Genomic DNA, 18,878 nt, shown 5'->3' with positions numbered 1-18,878 from the left:
TTTTTCCCCCTCTTCAAGTCTCATCCCTTGTTTCACTATACCTGTTTTCAATCAGCTTTTTATTGGTTACCTTGGACTGTGTGTACATGCCCGTGTAGACATCTCAGTGGAAAGGAAGCTGTCTGCATTAACAACACTGCATGACAACCACACAACATAAACTGTTTATACTGTTCCAGTTCCCCAGAAGTTGACTTGCATTTGTTCAAATATACATTTTAGCCACATAATCATGTGCTTAAAATCTCACAGAATCCTGACTAGTATTCTTGGCAAAGGAATGCAAGGCTGCTAAAATTTGAGATTGGCTTTATAAATTACACCTTTCCTTTTCCCACAACTGCTTTTTCATTACATGGTTCTTTGTTGCAGCTGTTGGGCAAAACCAGTTTCTTATTGCTGTCCAAAAAGCTGTGTGAAAGGTTCCATGACCCTTTGATTAACTTCAAGGGAATCTTAATGGAGAGTGTTTGATGTTGGCTTTACTATGTTGCAAGTTTTTAGCATTATTGGCACTGTTGGTTTTAGCACATTTTATAATTTTGTTTTGTTTTGTTTTCAGTACTAACAGGCAATAGTAGGTCTCCTAATAAGTGTTTTGACCAGAGAGACTGTAAGGTACCAAACTTAATTCAATGTAAAGTTCAGCTTCCAACAGGAAGTCAACCCACAAGGAGTGGAAAGTATGTCTTTAAATATCTAATTGCCATTTACACTGCCTCTGCAGCACTGTCTGGCTACTTAATAATTTCAGGCCTGAAATGACACGGCTCATCACACAGACTGGTGTGTTCCATACTAGAAGAAGCCTTCCTGAGTTGGATGCTCTGTCATTAACTCTTAGCTCTACCAGAAAGCCCCAAGTGATTCATTATCTCCTTTGACCTTCCTGAAGCTCAGGTAAGCAAGCACCGCTCTGGGTAAGACCTTTCTTGCAGCTGCTCCCAGGAACGGCACCTTTGTATTCGGCAAAGGGCTTGCCGGATCAGAGTCTGACTGTGAAGACTCAGGTGAAAGGTGGTGAGTAGATGTACATTACCTCGTTTTCCCACCCCATCAGGCGAACTGGCGCTCTTCCAGCAGGCCGGCTGGTGGCACTGTTAATCAGCTGCAGCAGCGCATGTTGCTCTTCGGCCTCCTTTCAGAGAGCAGGGCAGTGATATCCAACCTGGAAAAATGCTCCTTCTCTGCCAGAATTAAAACACCAATCATGCTTTTCTCTTTCCTAGCTTGACTGAACACGTAATTTCAGTCTGCAGACTGAAGGCTCTGTTCTTCCGCCTATTCTTTTCCTGTATATTTATTGCCCTGCTTTAGGTTTCATTCCTGAGTGTTCCAGAGCGTGCAGTCTTGTGCCTCAGCCTCACACACACCTATGGCCAAATCCCAGCACACCCGTGGGTTCTGTGGTCGCCATGCAGTTAGACATGGACAGGATTTGTCTTGTGGCTGAGTCCCCCAGAATAGGTTGAAGTTCTGTATCTGCCACCACTATGGCCAGTTATTCCTGTATTTGTGGCCTCATGCTTTCCTTTGTTTCTGCAAGAAAGCAGGGCCGTCCTCTGTCCTGTGCCCACCACCCTGCTGTAACTCTGACTAGAGTTATAAAAAAGAGGAGGGCATGACTACCTGCCTGTTAATGTCCCTTACCCTCTAAGATAAGGTCTACATGGGGCTGAGAGGTCCCTGGCACACACAAGAGGAAAGGTCATGGTATGCAGTGAATTGTAGCCCTCTAACTTAGGGGCAAGTCAGACAAAATATGTTTTCTTTTCTCCCTCTAGTCCTCTTGGCCTGTAGAAATGAAATCTATTTTTCCCCTTTAAATTTACTTAGGAAATGCTACTGGAGTGGGGGGGGTTGATATTTTTTTTTTAAAACAATATTCTTTCTTTAAATCTGCTGAACCCAAATAAAAGTCCTACCTCTCTATGTGCTTTGAGATGGAAGTAAGATTTCAACTGAATCTCTAACTGGGTTTTGCAGAATCTCAGCCAAGCAAAGTTTTTCTAGTGTTTGCTGCCCACCTCCATTTCTCTTTATGTGGGCAGAAATCATGTATTTTGGATAATTAATTCCATAAAAAGGGCTCAGTAGATTTTATGCAAGTTGCTATGCAAAATAAATGTGTCATGCTGTTTCTTCAGCTGTGCAGTACTACGCATTTTCCCTTTCTAAATAGCAACCACCCCAAAAGGGAAGGAAGGTGTTCTCTTGTAGTTGTGTCGCTCTGGCCTTTCTCTTCCTCTAAACAAGATTTTCTGCAGCATAAGGAGTGAAATGTGGCTCCTTGTGCATATCTGTCATTGCACATTTACTTAAACTTCAGATGCTTGCTCCTAGATTGAGGTCAGCAGCACAGAGCAAGATCATGCACAGTTCAGATGGGTTATACACGCAGTTTCATCAGAGAGGAACTAGAAAGGGGCATCCAGTCTCAGTGAAAAACTTCCCGCTCCAGCCCATGGTGGAGGCTCCAGCTCACACCATATAAGAACAAGCAGTAATTCAGAATGACATTTGTACTTGTGTTTGCTCAGCTTATGCTTATGTTCCTTACTTGACAAGACACTGCCTCTGATTCTCAAAGCATCGTGCAGACAAATTCTGTCTTTGTTGAGGAATCTCTGTGGTCTGTAACTTAAAAATTATCTTTTCATTCTACTCAGGAAACAGTAAAAAAATGGAGAAACCAATCAGGTTTCACGGACACCTATAGATATGTGATTTTTGTCACTGAATTATGTCACAGACAAAAATTATTTGGATATGTCACTGTGCGTTAGGGAAGGTGGAGTCTGGATTTTGGGGAAGGGAAGAGGAAGACTGGTTTCCAAGGTGATGGAGAAAATCTACAGCAAATTCAGCCTCAGTATCTTAACAAAAAATATTTTATGTATGTGCCTCCAAAGAAGGCAGAATCTGGCCCACAAAAATGATCAGTAGAAAAATACAAGGATAACTAGATGGATTTAAATCTAAGAGAATCTAATAGTCCTGAAGGAAAGAAAAAAAAAAAAGGAAATCTTTAAGCAAATATATGACTTAAGAGTGTAACCTACATGTCAAATTGCATGAAAATTCTGACTGCTTTACAATAGATGATCCTAGAAGAGAGAGAGCAGACTCTTCTCACTGGTATCCAGTGAAAGGAAAAGAGGGAACAGGTGCAAACTGAAATACATGAAATGACATTTAAACATGAAAACAAACAAACAAACCCACCAAAACAAAACAACAACAGCAAAAAACAACTGTGAGGATGTTCAAACACTGGAACAGGCTGAAGAGGGAGGTTATGCCCTCTCCATCCTTGGAGATGCTCAAAACCCAATTAGTCACAGCCCTGACCAACCTGCTCTAGTTGATCCTGTTCTGAGGGGGGAGACTGGATTAGCCGATCACCGGAAGTCCTTTCCAACTTAAACTCTTCTGTGAATCTATGAGATCTGTTCTGGGTAATCTAAAAAAAGATCTAATCTCACCTATTCATTTGTGTACAGGAGCATAGCACTTTACAAATTTTTGAACTATGACCCGACCACACAAGTAGCTCGACTCAGGCAATAGATTTCCTCATGTCTCAGTAGTTTAAACAGACAATGAGAGATAAGCATGTAACAGTACCTCAGCATCTGCCCCTGAGCCTCTCTTCAGTATATGCCTCCTTGGTCAACATTCTGTGTGACAGCTTGACCTAGCTGGGTGCCAGGGGGCCTCACCGCTGGGTCTAATGGGTTATCTACACCAGCTAGGTCTGGACAAGACATAGGTGCTGGTCCTCTCTGAGGTTTATATACATCCCCAGGTCAGATCTCTTAGCAATCTACCTTCTGTGGGCATCTGCAACAAGTCCTGCTGCTCTAGCCCATGAAACCAGTATTTAGAAATCATTTAGCGTAGCAGGAAAAGAAGTACAGACTTAGCAGTGGAGTTTCTTGGTCGCTTTCAAAGCAGTCCAGTTGAAGACCTTTGAAAAAGTGCCCTTTCCCTTGTTGAAGTTTCCCCCTGAGTTTCCATAGCCTTTCAGGCTGGGGCAGCATCTCCCCTTTTTCCCTTTTCCGACTGAGCGCAGGTCAAACCTTCCTCGTTGCACCAAGTCTCTCCCCCGTGCCTGACGCACGGCCTGCATAAACTCTAGCCTGTTGTCTTTTGTCACATTTCCCCCACCTCTGAGCCAGGAGGAAGCAAACCCTGTGATGATAGTCAAGTGGTGGGGAGACATCAGCAACCAGCGAGGCTGAGAGCTTTCAGCAAGGTGTCAAACGCTTTTCCAGCTTTTCCAGGGCAGGGCCATCGCCTGGAATGCAGCAGGGTACTCGGGCCTTGGGCAAGTTTAGACACATGTAGATGCATAATACAAGATGAAGCCTATCACTTGGTATCAGCTTCTGCCAGTCAGTCACAGGCTTGGGTAAGCATGTACGCCATGCAAAGCAGGAGGAAATGTAACTACCAAATCAGAGTGATGTGAAAACTTTTCTTCTAATTCTTCGTTGACTGTTCCACTGTAAAGTCATTCCATGTTGTACGGGTGTTGAGTACGGCGCAAGTGCCAAAAATCAAACCATAGCGTGGTTTCAGAAAAAGGGATTGAGAGGAGAAATAAAAGATGTCTACAGCACCCACAACAATGCAACAGAGAAACTACCTGACAGGAATAACTTGAGTATCTTCTGCGTTTGTTCCCTTTGTAGACTGGATTGTTCTTGAGTAGTTCAAAGTGCGGGACTGGAATCTAGGAGGTCTAGATTTTCTTCATGTATTCCCAGCTGCTGTTTCATTGTACAGCCCGAAAACTACTTTTAAAGGGTAAGACGACCCAGAGGTGAAATGAAAAAGGAGCAACATCTGAATACAGAAAAGGTGGTTGCACGGCACATAGAACTCTGCGTGTTCCCTCTCCAGCTGCCCGGAGCAAGCAGTGTAAGGAATTTTGTGCCCAAGGCAGGCTTTGGGCAGCCTGTTAGAGGCTTTGGGCAAACCAGGCCTTTCTCCCTGAGGGACATTGCAGACCTCTTGTGACAAGGGGCAAAGTCTGCTGCAGCTGCAGGCCACAAGTGGAGGAAATGACCAAGCTGTCCCGAAGGCTCGTTGCTACAGTGCCTAGCACATGGTGTTGGAGAGAAACCTGAGAACGTGTTTGTCCTGGATGGGAGAGCTCCAAGGGACTGTTTTACCGGCTGAGGGAGAGGGTGATGGCATAAGGACAGGCAAGGGGCAAGGCTGGGTGGAAGAGAGATGTAGGAAGGGCTCAGCCTTGGAGGGGCTGTGGGGCTCAGGAGGTGGGTGCCCAGGAGCAGGGCGATGGGTAGGTCTCAGAAGGAGATATGAGGGGCCATGTTGTAAGAGCTGAGGTGCAGAGGACACAGAACTGCAGGGTGAAATCAGGCCTGGAAGGGTTGAGCAGCAGGTCCAGCCCAGGGTCCCCACCACGTAGGGCTCCAGCGAGGGCCGGCTGGGTGATGCCAGGGCAGGCAAGGGGGCTGAGGTCCCGGTGGGAGCCAGGGCGGCCGCTTCTCGGGAAAGGAAACGCCGCTCGGAGGGGATGTGGCTCTGGCGGGGCCGGGGCGGTGCAGCTGCCGGCGGGGGAGGGACGGGGGAGCAGGGCGGGGCGGTGCCGGGCACAGGAAGCGGAAAGCGGCGGCAGCAGCGACGGCGGCCGCCGCCGGGGGAGGACGGCACGGCGGCGGGTCGGTGCCGGGAGCGGCATGGGGCGGCCGCGGGTGGGAGGTGAGTCCGTCCGTATGTCTGTCTGCCTGCATGTGCGGGGATGGGGGTGGCGTGTGGGGCGGTGGTGCTACCTCTGCCCTCCACCACGCCCTCCCGCCGCCGGGACCCCGCCGCCCTCTCCGCCCCAGGGTGCCCGGGCCGGGGCGGCGGGAGCAACGCTGGGGCAGCCTCTTCGGCGCCTGGCGGCAGGGGTCCGTCCCGGGCCGGGAGGGCGCTCAGAGCCCGGCCGGGCTCCGTTGGTGCCGGCTGCGAGGGTACCCCGCTGTGTCCCGGTGCTTCCTGGGGCGGCTGGGTGCCGGTTCCCGTGGCTGAGCGGAGGGGGAAAGGTGGGCGAGGGCAGCCGCCGGGCCTCCCTTCAGCCGGCCGGGGCTCTGCCGGGCAGCCGTGGCGCTGCCCTGCCCGCGGTGAGGCTGCTGGGGCGGCGGGTCGCGGCTCCGGTGCTGCGGGCGGGAGAGACCTGAGCTTCCCCGGGCACAGCACTCAAAGGCCGGTGAGGGCTGTAGGTGTAGCCCTCAGGGTGGGCAGCAGTTTCCCTGGCAAGCCTTGCCTTTGAAGGAAGGAAGGAAACTGTGCGCTGCTAACACACCAGCACAAGTGAATTCATGCTGTGGTGAAGGCTGTGCTGGTGTCTCGCATGCCCAGGTTGTATAAAAAAGCTGCTTTATGCCTTGGTTCATAGTACTGGGCAGTGCGGGGGTCACTGCCAGGTGGAGGGAGGGCACAGTCACGCTGCTCTGCTTAGAACCATGTTTGGTTGGCAGAGCGATGCACATAGTCTCGCAGGACTGAAGGGTTGTGTCCATTCAGCAAGTTATGGCCTGGGGAAGCTCCCATGGCTGGAGATAAATCTGCTCCGACAACAGGGATGGAGAGGGAAGTCTCCTTCTGTGCCTTGGCAGTGCTGGCCTGGGACGCGTACCTGAACGCTTCAGAGTGTGCCCAATAGAGGGCAAAGCTATTGCTGTAGCTGTTCAGTTCCAGTAACAGCGTGCTTTGGAGAGCCACTGTGAAACAGCAGCATTGTTTTCTTATTTAGAAGACTGTCAGGGTTATAAACGAACTCTCTTATGCCAAAGGCTGAACTCTTTGATTGCAGGGTCTATGGAAGGATGAATGCCTTGATGGCAGGCTTTTGTTCTGGGGGCGCTTGCTTAGCAATTCTGTGGCAGTTTGAAGCAGTGGGGTTTTTTGGCCCTGGGTTTGTCAATATGGACTTGACCACAAGAGCTTTGCAGAGAGAAAGAGTTAAGAAATCAGTTACACTGGCTGGAAGAGCAAATTAGGATGATGCTGAGTGTATTCTGTGATAACGTTTCTTGTGAGCCCATCACCAGGGCATCCTGACTTTGAGGAGAGGAGTTGTGGGAAATAGAGCTTCAGCAATGCTTTACAGTCTTTGAAGAGTTTCATTTTGACTGCGCTTGGCTCTTTTCCTCCTCTGGGGTTTGGCTAGGTAGCTGGCTGTGGCTATGGGACCAGAGTTGGCTCTGTGATCGTTTAACTTGTTAATTTTGAAAATAAATGATGAATAGGGTCTTACAGAAAGCATCCCTTAAGAGTGCTCCCTAGGAGCTGAAATTTTGAAGGGATTCCAGCCTGTGTTGAAACCACCCAGGCAAGCATCTGACTGCCCATGGTCATGGGCCAGCAGCTCCCTGTGTCTGCTGCTGGCCTTTGGTGAGCAGTGGCAAGGTTCTTGGTGGCCCTTATCTTATGGATTTGTGTACCTAGGGAGGGCTTACTGTTACCGGGAGACTGGAATACTGTACTAGCAAAATGCTACCAAGATGACTCTAGTTGTCCTAGAAAAACTGCGTGTTGTATTGTTGTGGTAGCTGGCCTTCCTTCCAACCCCATCTCTGACAACCAAGTGAAGAGTAGTATCAGAAATGTGGCTTTGCTGCTATAGGGCATGTTGTGCAGCGTAGAGAGCAGAGAGGGGAACTGTGATGTCCAGTTCTGCTGGTGTGGAACGGTGTCGCGCTCCTCCATATCTGGTACTGTCACTGGGGAAGCTGGCAGAGGGACAAAATGAACCCTTGTGAAAACTCTCATGCTTTCTTTCAATTTGTCTTTAGCCTTTACTTCAGTATTATCTGAAATAGGTCAAATTAAAAACACAGTGGTTATTTCCTCAGGGGTTAACACCCTTTCTCTTTCTCCTTGCAAGGTCAGAATGGCGTTGCCTTTGTACAGGATTGAGCAAGTGGAGCGAGACAGGAGACTCCATACTGTGGAGTCCCACTGTGTTGTGTACTGGGGATTTGATCAGGGTCTGTAGACTTGTTTTTCTTTTTAACTTCTAATAGAAAATGCAGGAAGACGTGCAGTATCCTAAAGAAGGGGTGCACATTCAGCAGAGAAACCTGTAGTTTATAGCTTTTAATGCTATCTCAGTATCTAGATGCTATGGCTGAAAGAAAACTTTGAAAATAAAGTTACAGGTACTACCTCCTTGTATAGGCAGAGTCTGAAGAATCCCGTTTGTTTCCGTAAGGCTGTAGGGCTTTTTATGGCAGTATGGAAAACTGCGGTCCTGTGCACGGTCCAAGGTGCTCTAGTATCGTGAGGATGAGACCACAGTACCTTCTACCATGTTGTGTGGCTCTGGGGTTGAGAGCAGCACTTGAAGGTCTAGCAACACAGGAGAGATGTATGAGCAAGGAAGCGTGAGATTTCACCCGTCTGACAGGACGACAGATGAGGTGTAATTTACACTACAGACTTGAGTGCGGGTTGTGCTTCAAAAACTTGGACAGTGCAGGTTTTTGGCCTGGGTAAGGGAGATCCTCCAGGGAGGTGCTTCACTGATTAGTCCCATGTGTAAAACTTCCCAACTTCCAGCTGTGTAATTGGGAGGCAAGAAGCTGGGGCTTCCCTTTTGGAAACACCGCTTGCTTGGCTGGTGGTTGTGGCCGGGCATTTCTGCTGTCAATTGGAACAGCCTTGCTGTCTTTTCAGACCTGTGTTGTCACATGTTATGATTAAACATGCAGGTGGATTGCCTCATTTAACCAAGTGACTCTTCTTTTTGAAACATCCCTGTCATGGACTAATGGTTTTCAGCCTAGGGGCTGGAAATTCCCAGGGACCTATGAAATCTTTCCAGGAAGCCTCTGAGAAGCAAAAGGAAAGAGAACCTATTACTAAAAGGCTTGAATTTGTTGAGTACTGAATGTTTTTTTAGGATGAGGGGCTTGCAAATCAAGAGCCACTGCTGTAGGGTAAAAGTCCGGGTTTACGCGTATGTTCAAGGCCAAAATTAACATTATTTAATGACATGCAAAAATAAATAGAAAGCTTTTGGAACAAACTTGTTTCCAAAAGCTCATTGGTCATTAAAACTGAAATCCTTGGCTCTGTGAGTAGATTAGCATGGGCGGACTTCTGTGCGTACAGATCAAATGGCTGGATCAGGGCCTGCTCAGGAAATTCAAAAGCAGAAGGTTCCTGTGGCATTGCTCATAGGTCTTACTATACATGCAGTCAAACATAGCAAGTTACGCAACTTGCAGTTTTTCCTGAAGTGAATAATAGGAATACGCTGCAGCCCTACCATGCAGCCAAGTGAATGCCAGAGTCGGAAGGCTTCCTCACTGCTTAGCCACCTTTTAATTATTTTCACTCTTGAACCCATACGCTATCCCATAGCTTAGCTCTTGGGGTTCTGCATGTTTGATTTGTAAAGCTCTTCGTTTCACTGAATGAAGGAAAAAAAGCTTTCTTGGCGCGATGGCTCGTGGGCATCCGTTACCCTATAGACAGCTGGTGCTGTTTAACAAGCGAGGCTGACGGCGTGTGGAGCCGAACGTGCCCACGTCCTCGCGGACACTTGTGGCTGCTCGTGCTCCATATGGCACTCCCAAATATATGTAACTTCATGAACCGACTGGTAAATCACCTCTGATTGTGAGCTTTAAAAAGGGCAAGATTGAAATGGTACAGACAAGGATTTCAAAGCTGAGCAGCTTTGGAGTTATTTGCCTCAACTTAACAGGGGAAAATCCATTGGGAAAGCATGGGATGTAAAAGAGCGTTCTTGTTTGCGTTTGCCGTCTTTGATTTAAAGATGTAACTTGCTCTTTTAAATTTCCCTTGGGCTGGGAGCCAAACTACGCTCCCTTGAAGATGATCACAAAGCAAACTTCACTGGAAATGGGACTGGGCTCCCAGCATGGAAAATAGTTATTCAAAAGAACTCTTTTTGGAGATTTATGAGCCTATGAAAAGAGGGAGTTACAATGAGTTGTGTAGCTGCGTGGAAACTGTAATTACAGTGATCTCTGCAGTACTCAGGGATAGCTACATTTCTCCACTGTCATTCAGGATGCAGCCATCTCTACTGCCAGAATAGAGTCCCAACATTTCCCTTGGAGTATCCTTAGCGTTGTTTCCCATCTAGTACGTGCTTGTTGATGACAGAAGGATGCTATGGGAAAGGCACAGTGAGAGTGCCAGCCCTGCTGGGAGCAAAGTGCTGGGTGTGCAGTGACACAGTGCCCTGGTTGGAGCGGAGGAGACATCCCCGTCTCCCCTCCAGCCCTTTGCTTGCACTGCTGTTGGTTTTGCTGTTTGGGGCTGCGCTGTGAACTAGGTCGCGGAAAGGATCCAAGACAAAAGCATGGCGAGGGGGAGAAAAGGGATTTTTTTTGTTGTTTTGTTTTTCAGCGGTGCTGTTTGCTTGCCTGAGAATTGTGTTGACACAACCGAGAGTGGTGAACCGTGGTGTGGAGGTGGAAGCTACTTAAACCAGCTTTCTTGTTAGTGCTGAAATACAACTGTACCCTCAGGCCAGAGGAGCTTTCTTTCAGACAGGGCCAGCAGCTCTGCAAACAGAGCATGCCTTCAGTGGCATCCTGCAAGATGTAATGATCTTTTGTGAAGCTGTTTCAATTGGCTAAATTGGGCTCTCCATTCACACTTGTTTGTGGAGGGATGAGGCCCTAAAGGATGGGGCTGCTTCTTCAGGCGGCAGTTGTCCTTGCCCAGAGGGGTATGATAAGAATCATCAAGAGTGGTTTAGTAGTGGAGGTGTTTAAGTACTGTGCTTAGCTTGGATATGGTTGTGCTACATAGGACACACGTACAGCTTGTCTTCAGTACCTTTGCTTAGGCTCTAGTGATGTGCACTATTGAGGTGGTGCCTAATCCAGGGCTGATGTCTGTCTATGCTATTGAAAGATCTCCAACCTGAAAATGTAGTTTAGCGTGTTATTTTTTTTGGTCCTCTCTCTGGCTCTTCCCTGGTAGTTCCCAAAGCTTTTCTGGGGTGAGGCTGATCCCTTTTCTGCTGTAAAGTAGACCAGGAGATAGGTAACCTGCTTGGCTTGGCTATGAGGAGCGTGTGTTTGGATGGTGCTCCTCCCTCCTTGGTTTCTTCATCTCATCCTGCTCAGACTGGGAGTGGTGTCTGGCTAGCAGCCCAGGCTGTCCTTTGTTGACCAAATCTAGGAAACCTTGCTGAAGATCTGCCTCCGTTGAGCAGAAAAGCTTCTGCTTTTTCCAGCTGAAGTTGGGAAGAAGTATTTTATTCCCAGCAGCCACCTTGGCAGGAAGATCTGTTTAGCCACCAGTGTATCCTGCAGCTGGGGTCATGAGGTGGTGCAGAGTCCCCGACCTCATCTTATTGCTTTTGACAACAATCCAAGAGGTTTAACGTTTTTTGAGGCCCTTCTTGTTGACTTTTCACAGGGCTGCGTCAAAACCGTTGCTCTTGTTTACACAGAAAACTAAAGTTGGCATGACCCAGCCTGCCCTGATGTTCCTGCATTGATCCTCCCACAAGTCTGCTTTCTGTGCCTGATGCCCAGCGCTGCCACATTCTCCCACCATCAGATGGGCACTGCTTGCTCACAGTTCCTGTCTAGGCAGCCCGTGCATTTCCACAACAGCCTCTGTCTACCTGCTGAAACGTTCTCACATTTCCAGGGAAGTGTGACCCTGTGCTGCTGGGAATGGGAGGGCTCTGCTCCCTGTCCCTGTCTCAGCTCTGCTGCTTCTGTCTAGGAGTTGGGTTGGGGGTTGCAAATCTTGTTTGTGGTTCAAGGAGAAGGCTAGGAGTTGATACTTTCTAGAAGCTTAAGAAAAATGTGTAACTCTTACTGATGTATGCAAACAGCTCTCCTTGCTTTCCCTGTTCTGTAATGTGGTGGTATGTGTTTGTGAAGACAGTGGTTGTTCTGAGAGGGACTCTAGTAATGTCACAGTCAGTGATTCAAGCCTTGTTATCACCTTTCGTACAACTGAGGGTGTTTCTGTTTTGTAATGCCTAGTTTTAGTAAGACCCTGTGTAGTCATCTCTATTGGCATCACAGCGCTTTTTGAAGACAAGGCAGTGGTGGCCTCACCGCATTTATTGGGAAAGGACAGACACAGAGGAAGGATTTTTTCCAAGGTTGCCTAGCAGGGCAGGGGTAAAAACCAGGTTTAATGAGTCCCAGCCTATTGCTGGAGCCATAAGTTGCAGGCTCTGTGCAAGTCAAAGGAGTTGATGAGTGTTAACATCATGTGTCTTAGGCTGGGGGATTTTTATTCCTGCTACAGTAATGATGCAATTTCCAAACTGTGCTGTGCCTTGGCTTTATGTTTTGATATGCTTAAATACTTCCTATTTCCTCCCCTCCCAAAACCAGGCCTTTCTTTCCTATCCTTACTTGTCCTTCCCAGATTCTTTGCTGCCTTTAAGGAGCTTTCTCAAGGCACGATACGGCCTTAGAGCCAGGGGATACATGTACACTAAAGGTCTCCCCCTGCCTTCTCCTTTCCAAGAGCCCGGGCTAGCCCAAGTGTTGTGCAAATACCTACAGCTCCCGGTGCAGCGGGAACACTGCTTCACGTCGTCGCAGATTGCACCGCCAGCCAAGGAACCCCGTGGGGAAGAGGCTTTGTTCTTTGGCGTGGCTTGCATGTGGTAGAGCTCTCTGCTTGCTTACAGGCTTTTCTGGAGGTGTTAACGGGGGAATCTTACGGTTGGAAAGAATAGTTGGACTAGTACAAAGCATGACTTCTGTTGTTGTCGTCCCTCTGTGTTTGGGGAGGGAGAAGGCGGAAAGCAGTGGTTTATTGCTAACAGCTTTGAAAACCACTGTGAGCAGAAAATAACGGAGGGATCTAATTTAATTTTAAAGTGGTCTTTTGCCTGCTCTGAAAGTATAGCATGGCTGCGGCCCTCTGTTCCACCAGCATTGGCAGGAGGCATGTGAGGCTCCTCCTTTGTGCCAAACTCTGGGCTGTGCCAAGGTACCTTAGCTGCAGCCCTCCATCTGTACCTCTTCACCAGTTGCATGTGTTTTCCCAAATGGGTGACAAACTCCCATTGTTTCCATTTTTCTTCCCACGTAGCGCAGGATGTGGGTATGGATAAGGGGGTTGACATCCACCCTTCTTCCCCTCAGGGTTCAGGAGTTTTGACATGTCACTCTTAGGAATTGTTCTGATGTTGCCCTGCTGTTGTTCCAGAAAACTGACCCTCTTCTGCTCTTTACTGATGAGACATAAGCTTCTGTTCCAAATGGAACTACGTTGTAAGAAGTGTTGGCCCATATAAGCTAGGTATGATCTCTAATCAGCTCTCCTCAGTGTTATTAGCATGTGTATATATAGTTATAATTTTTAATAAAATTCAATTCTTCAAGGCCCAAATTAGCTTCTGGAGGCAAAGGTTATAAAGAAAGGGAGGTGCTCGTAGTGCCATCGATTGTATAGTAACTAATGCTTGTGAAATGGGCACACCTTGCAGTTGTGAAAACAAAGCAGGTTCAGACATGGTGGTCTGATCCTCTCCTGCATTTTCTCTTATGAAAGTCACCCTTGCCCCCCCACCCCTTGCCCCTGTTTATAGGCTACAATGCTGCTGTTCTGAATCTGGTGGTATTTGGGCTCTGTGCTACACAGCTGAAGAGATGTGGGTATGGAAGTTGAGCCTGGTACTTCTTCTGGGGGTGAGTTTCTGTATCTAAGCTGCTGAGCCTTCTCCAAGTCACTGTCTTTTCCAGGTGATGACTTACGCAGTCTTCTGGATTTTTAGATGAAAGGGCTAGACTTGGCAAACCAGAGATATGTTATCAGCTTATTTAAAGCTCTACAAATGCGTATATTTCTCTGGACTGGAGAGATATTGGCCAGGATGGGCTTGCGGATTGGGCACAGTACGTGAGTTGTGACATGTAGCTGGGGTGAGGGAATTGCCGCAGTAGGAATGCTGTTTTGCTTTGCTTAGAGTGAACTTCCATGCCCATTTTTCTTTCCTTAGGTCGATCGTGAGGAGCCAAGCACCCTCCCTTCCCTCCCCTGTGGTCGGATGCCTTGTAAATGAAGCTCACTTGCTCCCTGAGGACCAGGCCTCACTGATGACGGGGAAGCAAAGAGTACCCAGGAAAGCACTTTTACCACAGACTCCACCTCGGGAGCACCAGGAACTCATCTGCTAAGTAACATCTGTGCCTCTTCCGTGCAGATGTCTGCTGCAATGGATACAGAATCAACATATTCGGGATACTCCCACTACTCAGGTCACTCCAAAAAAGCCCACAGACAAGGGTAAGGAAATGCTTATTTTTAATTACTTGCTGTTCTAAGTTAGGACATGCCTAGTGGAAAATAACTGTAAACCCGGACAGAATCGGCGGGGCCACAGCTCTGGAGAAGATACGTGCATAGAGTCCTCATGAGGAACCCAGTGAGGAGACTGGAAGCAATAATGCTGCTAATTTAATGATGTTCAACCTGTTGGATGCACTCTGGGGTCGTGTATGGCCAGAAAGATTGAGAAAGTGCCAGCATAAGCAAATAATGAGTAGAGTCTCTGGGGAGAAGACGTGTCAGACTTTCTAAACGGATAATTGCCAGTTGTTTTCGCTTCTGCTGATGCCATTTCTTTTTTGTGTAACAATGATGTTTCCTATCTCTCCCCACTGCTCTCCTGGCTACTCTGTTGCTGGTGTGTTGGGATTTTTTTTAATAGAATTTTAGTGGTACTGAAGTCCACAAGAAGTCTTTTATCAGCATTGTTTGGATTAGAAGTCAGGCTCTTCTGAACTTGAATAGCAAGTTCTCTCTGTTGTGGTAGTTCAGCATCCTCAAAAATGATCTTGCTCTAAAACTTCCAATTACTTGGAAATGTTATCCTTTTTTTTTCCCACATCATCATTAGTTTTACATGCAGAATGTGTGCTAATTAAAGTCTTCACAGCTTAGAACTGAGCTGGTTCAAAATAACTTTGCGTTTCAGAAGCAGTTATCCTATGTGGCTGGAAAAGAATTCTTCTAGGAAATGAAGTCTCTTTGCTTGCAGTCCAGTTATTGAGTAAACCATCTCTTGCTTGCCTTTTCTCCCTTCTTTAAGACCCCTAGCCTCCAACATGGGTTGCCCATTGAAACTTAAAATGCAATGTGGAAAAAAGCCTTCAAAGTTCCCAAAACAACATAAAAAAATTCTAGAGCCTCTTCCTGTGAACAGGGAAAAGTCTCATCCAATGGGACCTTTGGGCTTTGGTAATTCCAAGAGAGGTGCACTGGAGAGAGCAGAGCTGGGACGCTGGATGCTCCTGAGCTTTAGGCTGGTCCATGAGCACAGTGAGTGTCTCTGGTGCAAAGGCTGCTTTTCTGTGCAGGCAGGAAGAGGGAGGAAAATATTGGTGAGCAGATTGGGTGGGGCTGAGCTCATCTTGAGATGTTCTCAGATGAGAAGCCATGAGGTCTAACAAGGATACTCTGGAAGGCAGCGCTACTCTGGTACCCTTGATGTTCCTGCTGTCTTTGTAAAAGGTTGACTGGGGATTATTAACCAGTGGAAATAGGCTTCACCAGTTGTACTGCAATGTTAAAGTCCTAGTTGACGAGACTCCATGTTGCAGGACCTAAAGCTGTGTTGATTAATTCCCTGTGTCCCTGTGAGACATTTGTTGCAGGTGGGGAGCTGTGTAGATGAGTTAATATCAAATGGAGTTACCAGTTTGGAGAATGCGAGCTTCCCTTTCACGTGCAGGACTGGCAGAAGCTGTTTTGAGAGAAGCTGAGGTGGCAGAGATGTACCCCTGTCCCCTTTGCTTTATGATTACTGAGGAGGTAGACTGTGCCAGCCACCAGGTTGTAGGCTGCTCTGGGCAAGGTCCCTTTCTACCAGTTCCAAAGCTTTTTTGTCACCAGTTGACAAATACTGATCAAGACATGGGCAAGCACGACTACAACCTAATGCTCAGGGCACCTGCTGCAGGCAGAGGTGTAGCAGGTTCCAGGCCTTGCTCCAGAAACTGTCCGGTAATGTTGTTCTCTTGCTCTGTTTGCAAAAGGAGTCGGGACAGGCACAAATCACCGCGAAGCAAAGATGGCAGTCGGTCTGAGAAGTCCGTCACTATCCAGACACCTCCTGCAGAGCCGCTGCTTGGGAACGACGCCTCTCGGGCAGAGGAGGGCCAGGTAAGGAGGGAATGAATGCAAACGTGGAGTGTGGTTTCTGGAATAGAGCATATGACTTACCTACATGTGAGTAGGAGAAAAAATGTTGCTCATGTGCTGTTAGTAAAGAATCGTAGCTGTCCTTTATTCGTGCATAAAGCCAAGGTCTCAATCAGTTTTGTCTTTTTCCGAGAGCATTGTTTTTGACAGCACCAGTGCTGATGTGACTACTCCTGAGGCACTAATTTGCCTTTGTCTCCAGAGTGTCATCTGCCAAGCTCTATAGAAACATCTTGTTTCCATCATCTCACTGTGCATTTTGTCAGGTCAGCCCTTTCACCCGTATGTGCACTTTAGTTTTTAAGCCGGACTTGCTCTGGGTAATCATGTAAAACACATTAGGACCGGACCAGTATCCCAGTAGGAAAGGGAAGCAAGAAATGTAAAATTAATGTGAAATAGCTTGGAAGGAGGGTGAACTCGGTGAAAGCTGGTATATTAACACTGGGCTAAATAAAGAATGAAATAATGCTGACTTTAGATTGCACCTAGGATGGATCCAGTACTCTCTCTGCTCTGGCAGTTGATGTGAAGGTGCGTATTCATTTTCAAAGGATGGATGTTGTTGCAAGACATAGAGTGCAGGATGTTTCAGTGCCTCCTGGGCTGGATTTAGACTTATCCATATATAATTGCACAGTTTTTCGCTTGTGCCACTTAAAGTGGGAAGAGGTGTTATAAGGGGTAGACTGGGACTAGGGTTGCCTGTTGTCTTCTGGGCTGTAGTCTTAAGCTGCTGTGGTGTTTCTGTCCTTTCTCTCTTCTGCACAGTTTCTCAGTCCATCAAATGGAGGAAACTATGCAGAGCTGTTTTGTGCATAAACATAAAATAGTTGAAATGCTTAGGTTGCTTTACTGGAGACACTAGCAAAGAGGGAGATGTGATAGGATTATGCTGCCTTTCAGGACATACTACAATGCAGATATCTCTTCTGAGGCCTCTGTTTTGGTGAGAAGTGACTCAAAAAAAACTCGTTTTAATTCATTATGCTGACTGTGGCTGGTCTGTCTCAAAACCCTACTGCTCTAGGCATGGGCGGTATTCATGTCTTGGAGTACATTAGAAGTTGAATCCCTGGAGTTGTTCAAAGTAGTCGTGCTGTCCCTGTCTATTCCTTTCCCAAAGATTCTTGGAGACTCTTTCCTCTAATTCTGTTAAGGAAGCGAGTAAAGGTTTAGAACTATGTCTGTTTCTTTAGAACAAAATGCTTTGATCAGCATGTGTGGCTGCAGGAGTCCTTAGGAAGGTGTAAATCCTATTAGTGACACAGGCTGCAGGAACATACACTCGGGAGGGCAGGAGGAAGAGCAAAACGTGCGCTTCTGAATGAGCGTCGCAGCGACAAAGGTGTCAGGTGCCAAGCAGCACAGCACACGCTGTGCTGCTCCTTGGTGGGTATTTGTGGGAAGCAGCAGGAGCCTTCATGTGTATGAGTCACTGCACCAGCAGCTGTGAGTCAAATCCATACATGTCAGTGTAACGCTTTGGCCATGCCAGCACTGGGAAGGATCAGTTGGAGGCATCGTGGGATGGGAGAACTAGCTTGCAGAAGTCCTCTGGTATAAACTAAGGAAGAGATGAGACTTTCAGAAAAATGTAATGTAATCTGAAGCTTGACTATATGGCTGTCACAGAGGGACCTCAAAGTCAGTTTTAGGGGACAAAACAAGTTCCAAAACAGACTTCATTCTGGCTGGAAAAGTACAGCTAATGAACCGACCAGAACAGGGTTTATACAATTAGTTATCCCTCTGATAACATAAGATAAAGGTTCAGATATCAGTTGAGGAGATCATTGACGTGCAGCAAACGAGAATAATGAGGATCCACTGTGTGCATGCACGCACTCACAAGAAACAAAGCCAGAGCCCTCTGCCCCAGATACTACACTCACCTGATTCGGCAAGGACTACACTTGCCTGGTCGGCAAGGACTACAGTAGATTATCACTCACCCAAATGAGGAGGTGAGGCACTCCCTGTCTCAGAAAGTTTCCTTAGATGGTGTTCCTGCCTAAGGGGAGGACTCCGGCACAGACCCGCTGCTCCGAGAAGATCACACAGAGGGAATCTTTGGCGGGAACCCAGTTTTATAGTCTGATCAGATCTGGCTGTGGGCATTCCAGAAGCTCCTCCTCTGCTAACGACCCTGGCTCACCGACTCAGGGTCCCACAAAAGAGGCATTAACTGCCCCATTGAAGGAGAGGGCGATGTACAGCTGCCACAACAGTTCTCAGAGGGGGAAAGAGCGCAACTGCCACAATGGCAACTGTGTTTCAGGTAAGCCTCTTTGTGGCTGAGCGGCTTCTGACAATGTTCTGACTGTACCAGAGCTACTTGGTAGTCCAGGATCCTCTAAATTTAAAGCCCCATACCTGAAAATATCCCCTTTGACCACCTATGATTTGTTGGTTTAACTAAACTTCTATTAGAATGTGTCAACTATTGAGGGCAGTGCTACTGTAAAGGAAGACAAAAGAAAACAAAGTGGAGGAACTTGCTGGAAGTGCGGTTACTTCTGCGACAGATGGAAAAAATGTGTGAACATGTTGTTGATTGTGTAACAACAACTGGCTTGAAACACTGCAATGAAAGCTTCCCTTCCAGGTGCTTCTGTGGTGTACTTGCACTGTGGAATTTGTGGGCTAGAAGGGTGCTAGTCCTTGCCCTGCACATGGGAACTGTTGAT

At 47.4% G+C, this 18,878-nt stretch overlaps 1 protein-coding gene across 2 annotated transcripts in view; it reads left to right on the top strand.

Moving 5' to 3' along the window:
* Positions 1-5,625: 5,625 nt before the first annotated feature.
* Positions 5,626-18,878, top strand: part of VANGL1 (VANGL planar cell polarity protein 1) — a 46,817-nt gene continuing 33,564 nt past the window's right edge. Inside the window, exons 1-3 of one of the 2 annotated variants that reach the window (XM_082064694.1) lie at positions 5,626-5,733; positions 13,985-14,271; positions 16,023-16,149. In XM_082064694.1, coding sequence (XP_081920820.1) covers positions 14,189-14,271; positions 16,023-16,149 — 210 coding nt within the window. In that variant the 5' untranslated portion in view covers positions 5,626-5,733; positions 13,985-14,188. Of the gene's footprint in view, positions 5,734-13,984; positions 14,272-16,022; positions 16,150-18,400; positions 18,470-18,878 lie in introns of those variants that run through there. The other variant, XM_082064695.1, reaches the window with a different exon arrangement.

Source organism: Streptopelia decaocto (assembly GCF_964273445.1).
Source record: "Streptopelia decaocto genome assembly, chromosome: 1".
In the NCBI taxonomy this organism is placed as follows: domain Eukaryota; kingdom Metazoa; phylum Chordata; class Aves; order Columbiformes; family Columbidae; genus Streptopelia; species Streptopelia decaocto.
This window is presented reverse-complemented; position numbering and strand designations above follow the sequence as displayed.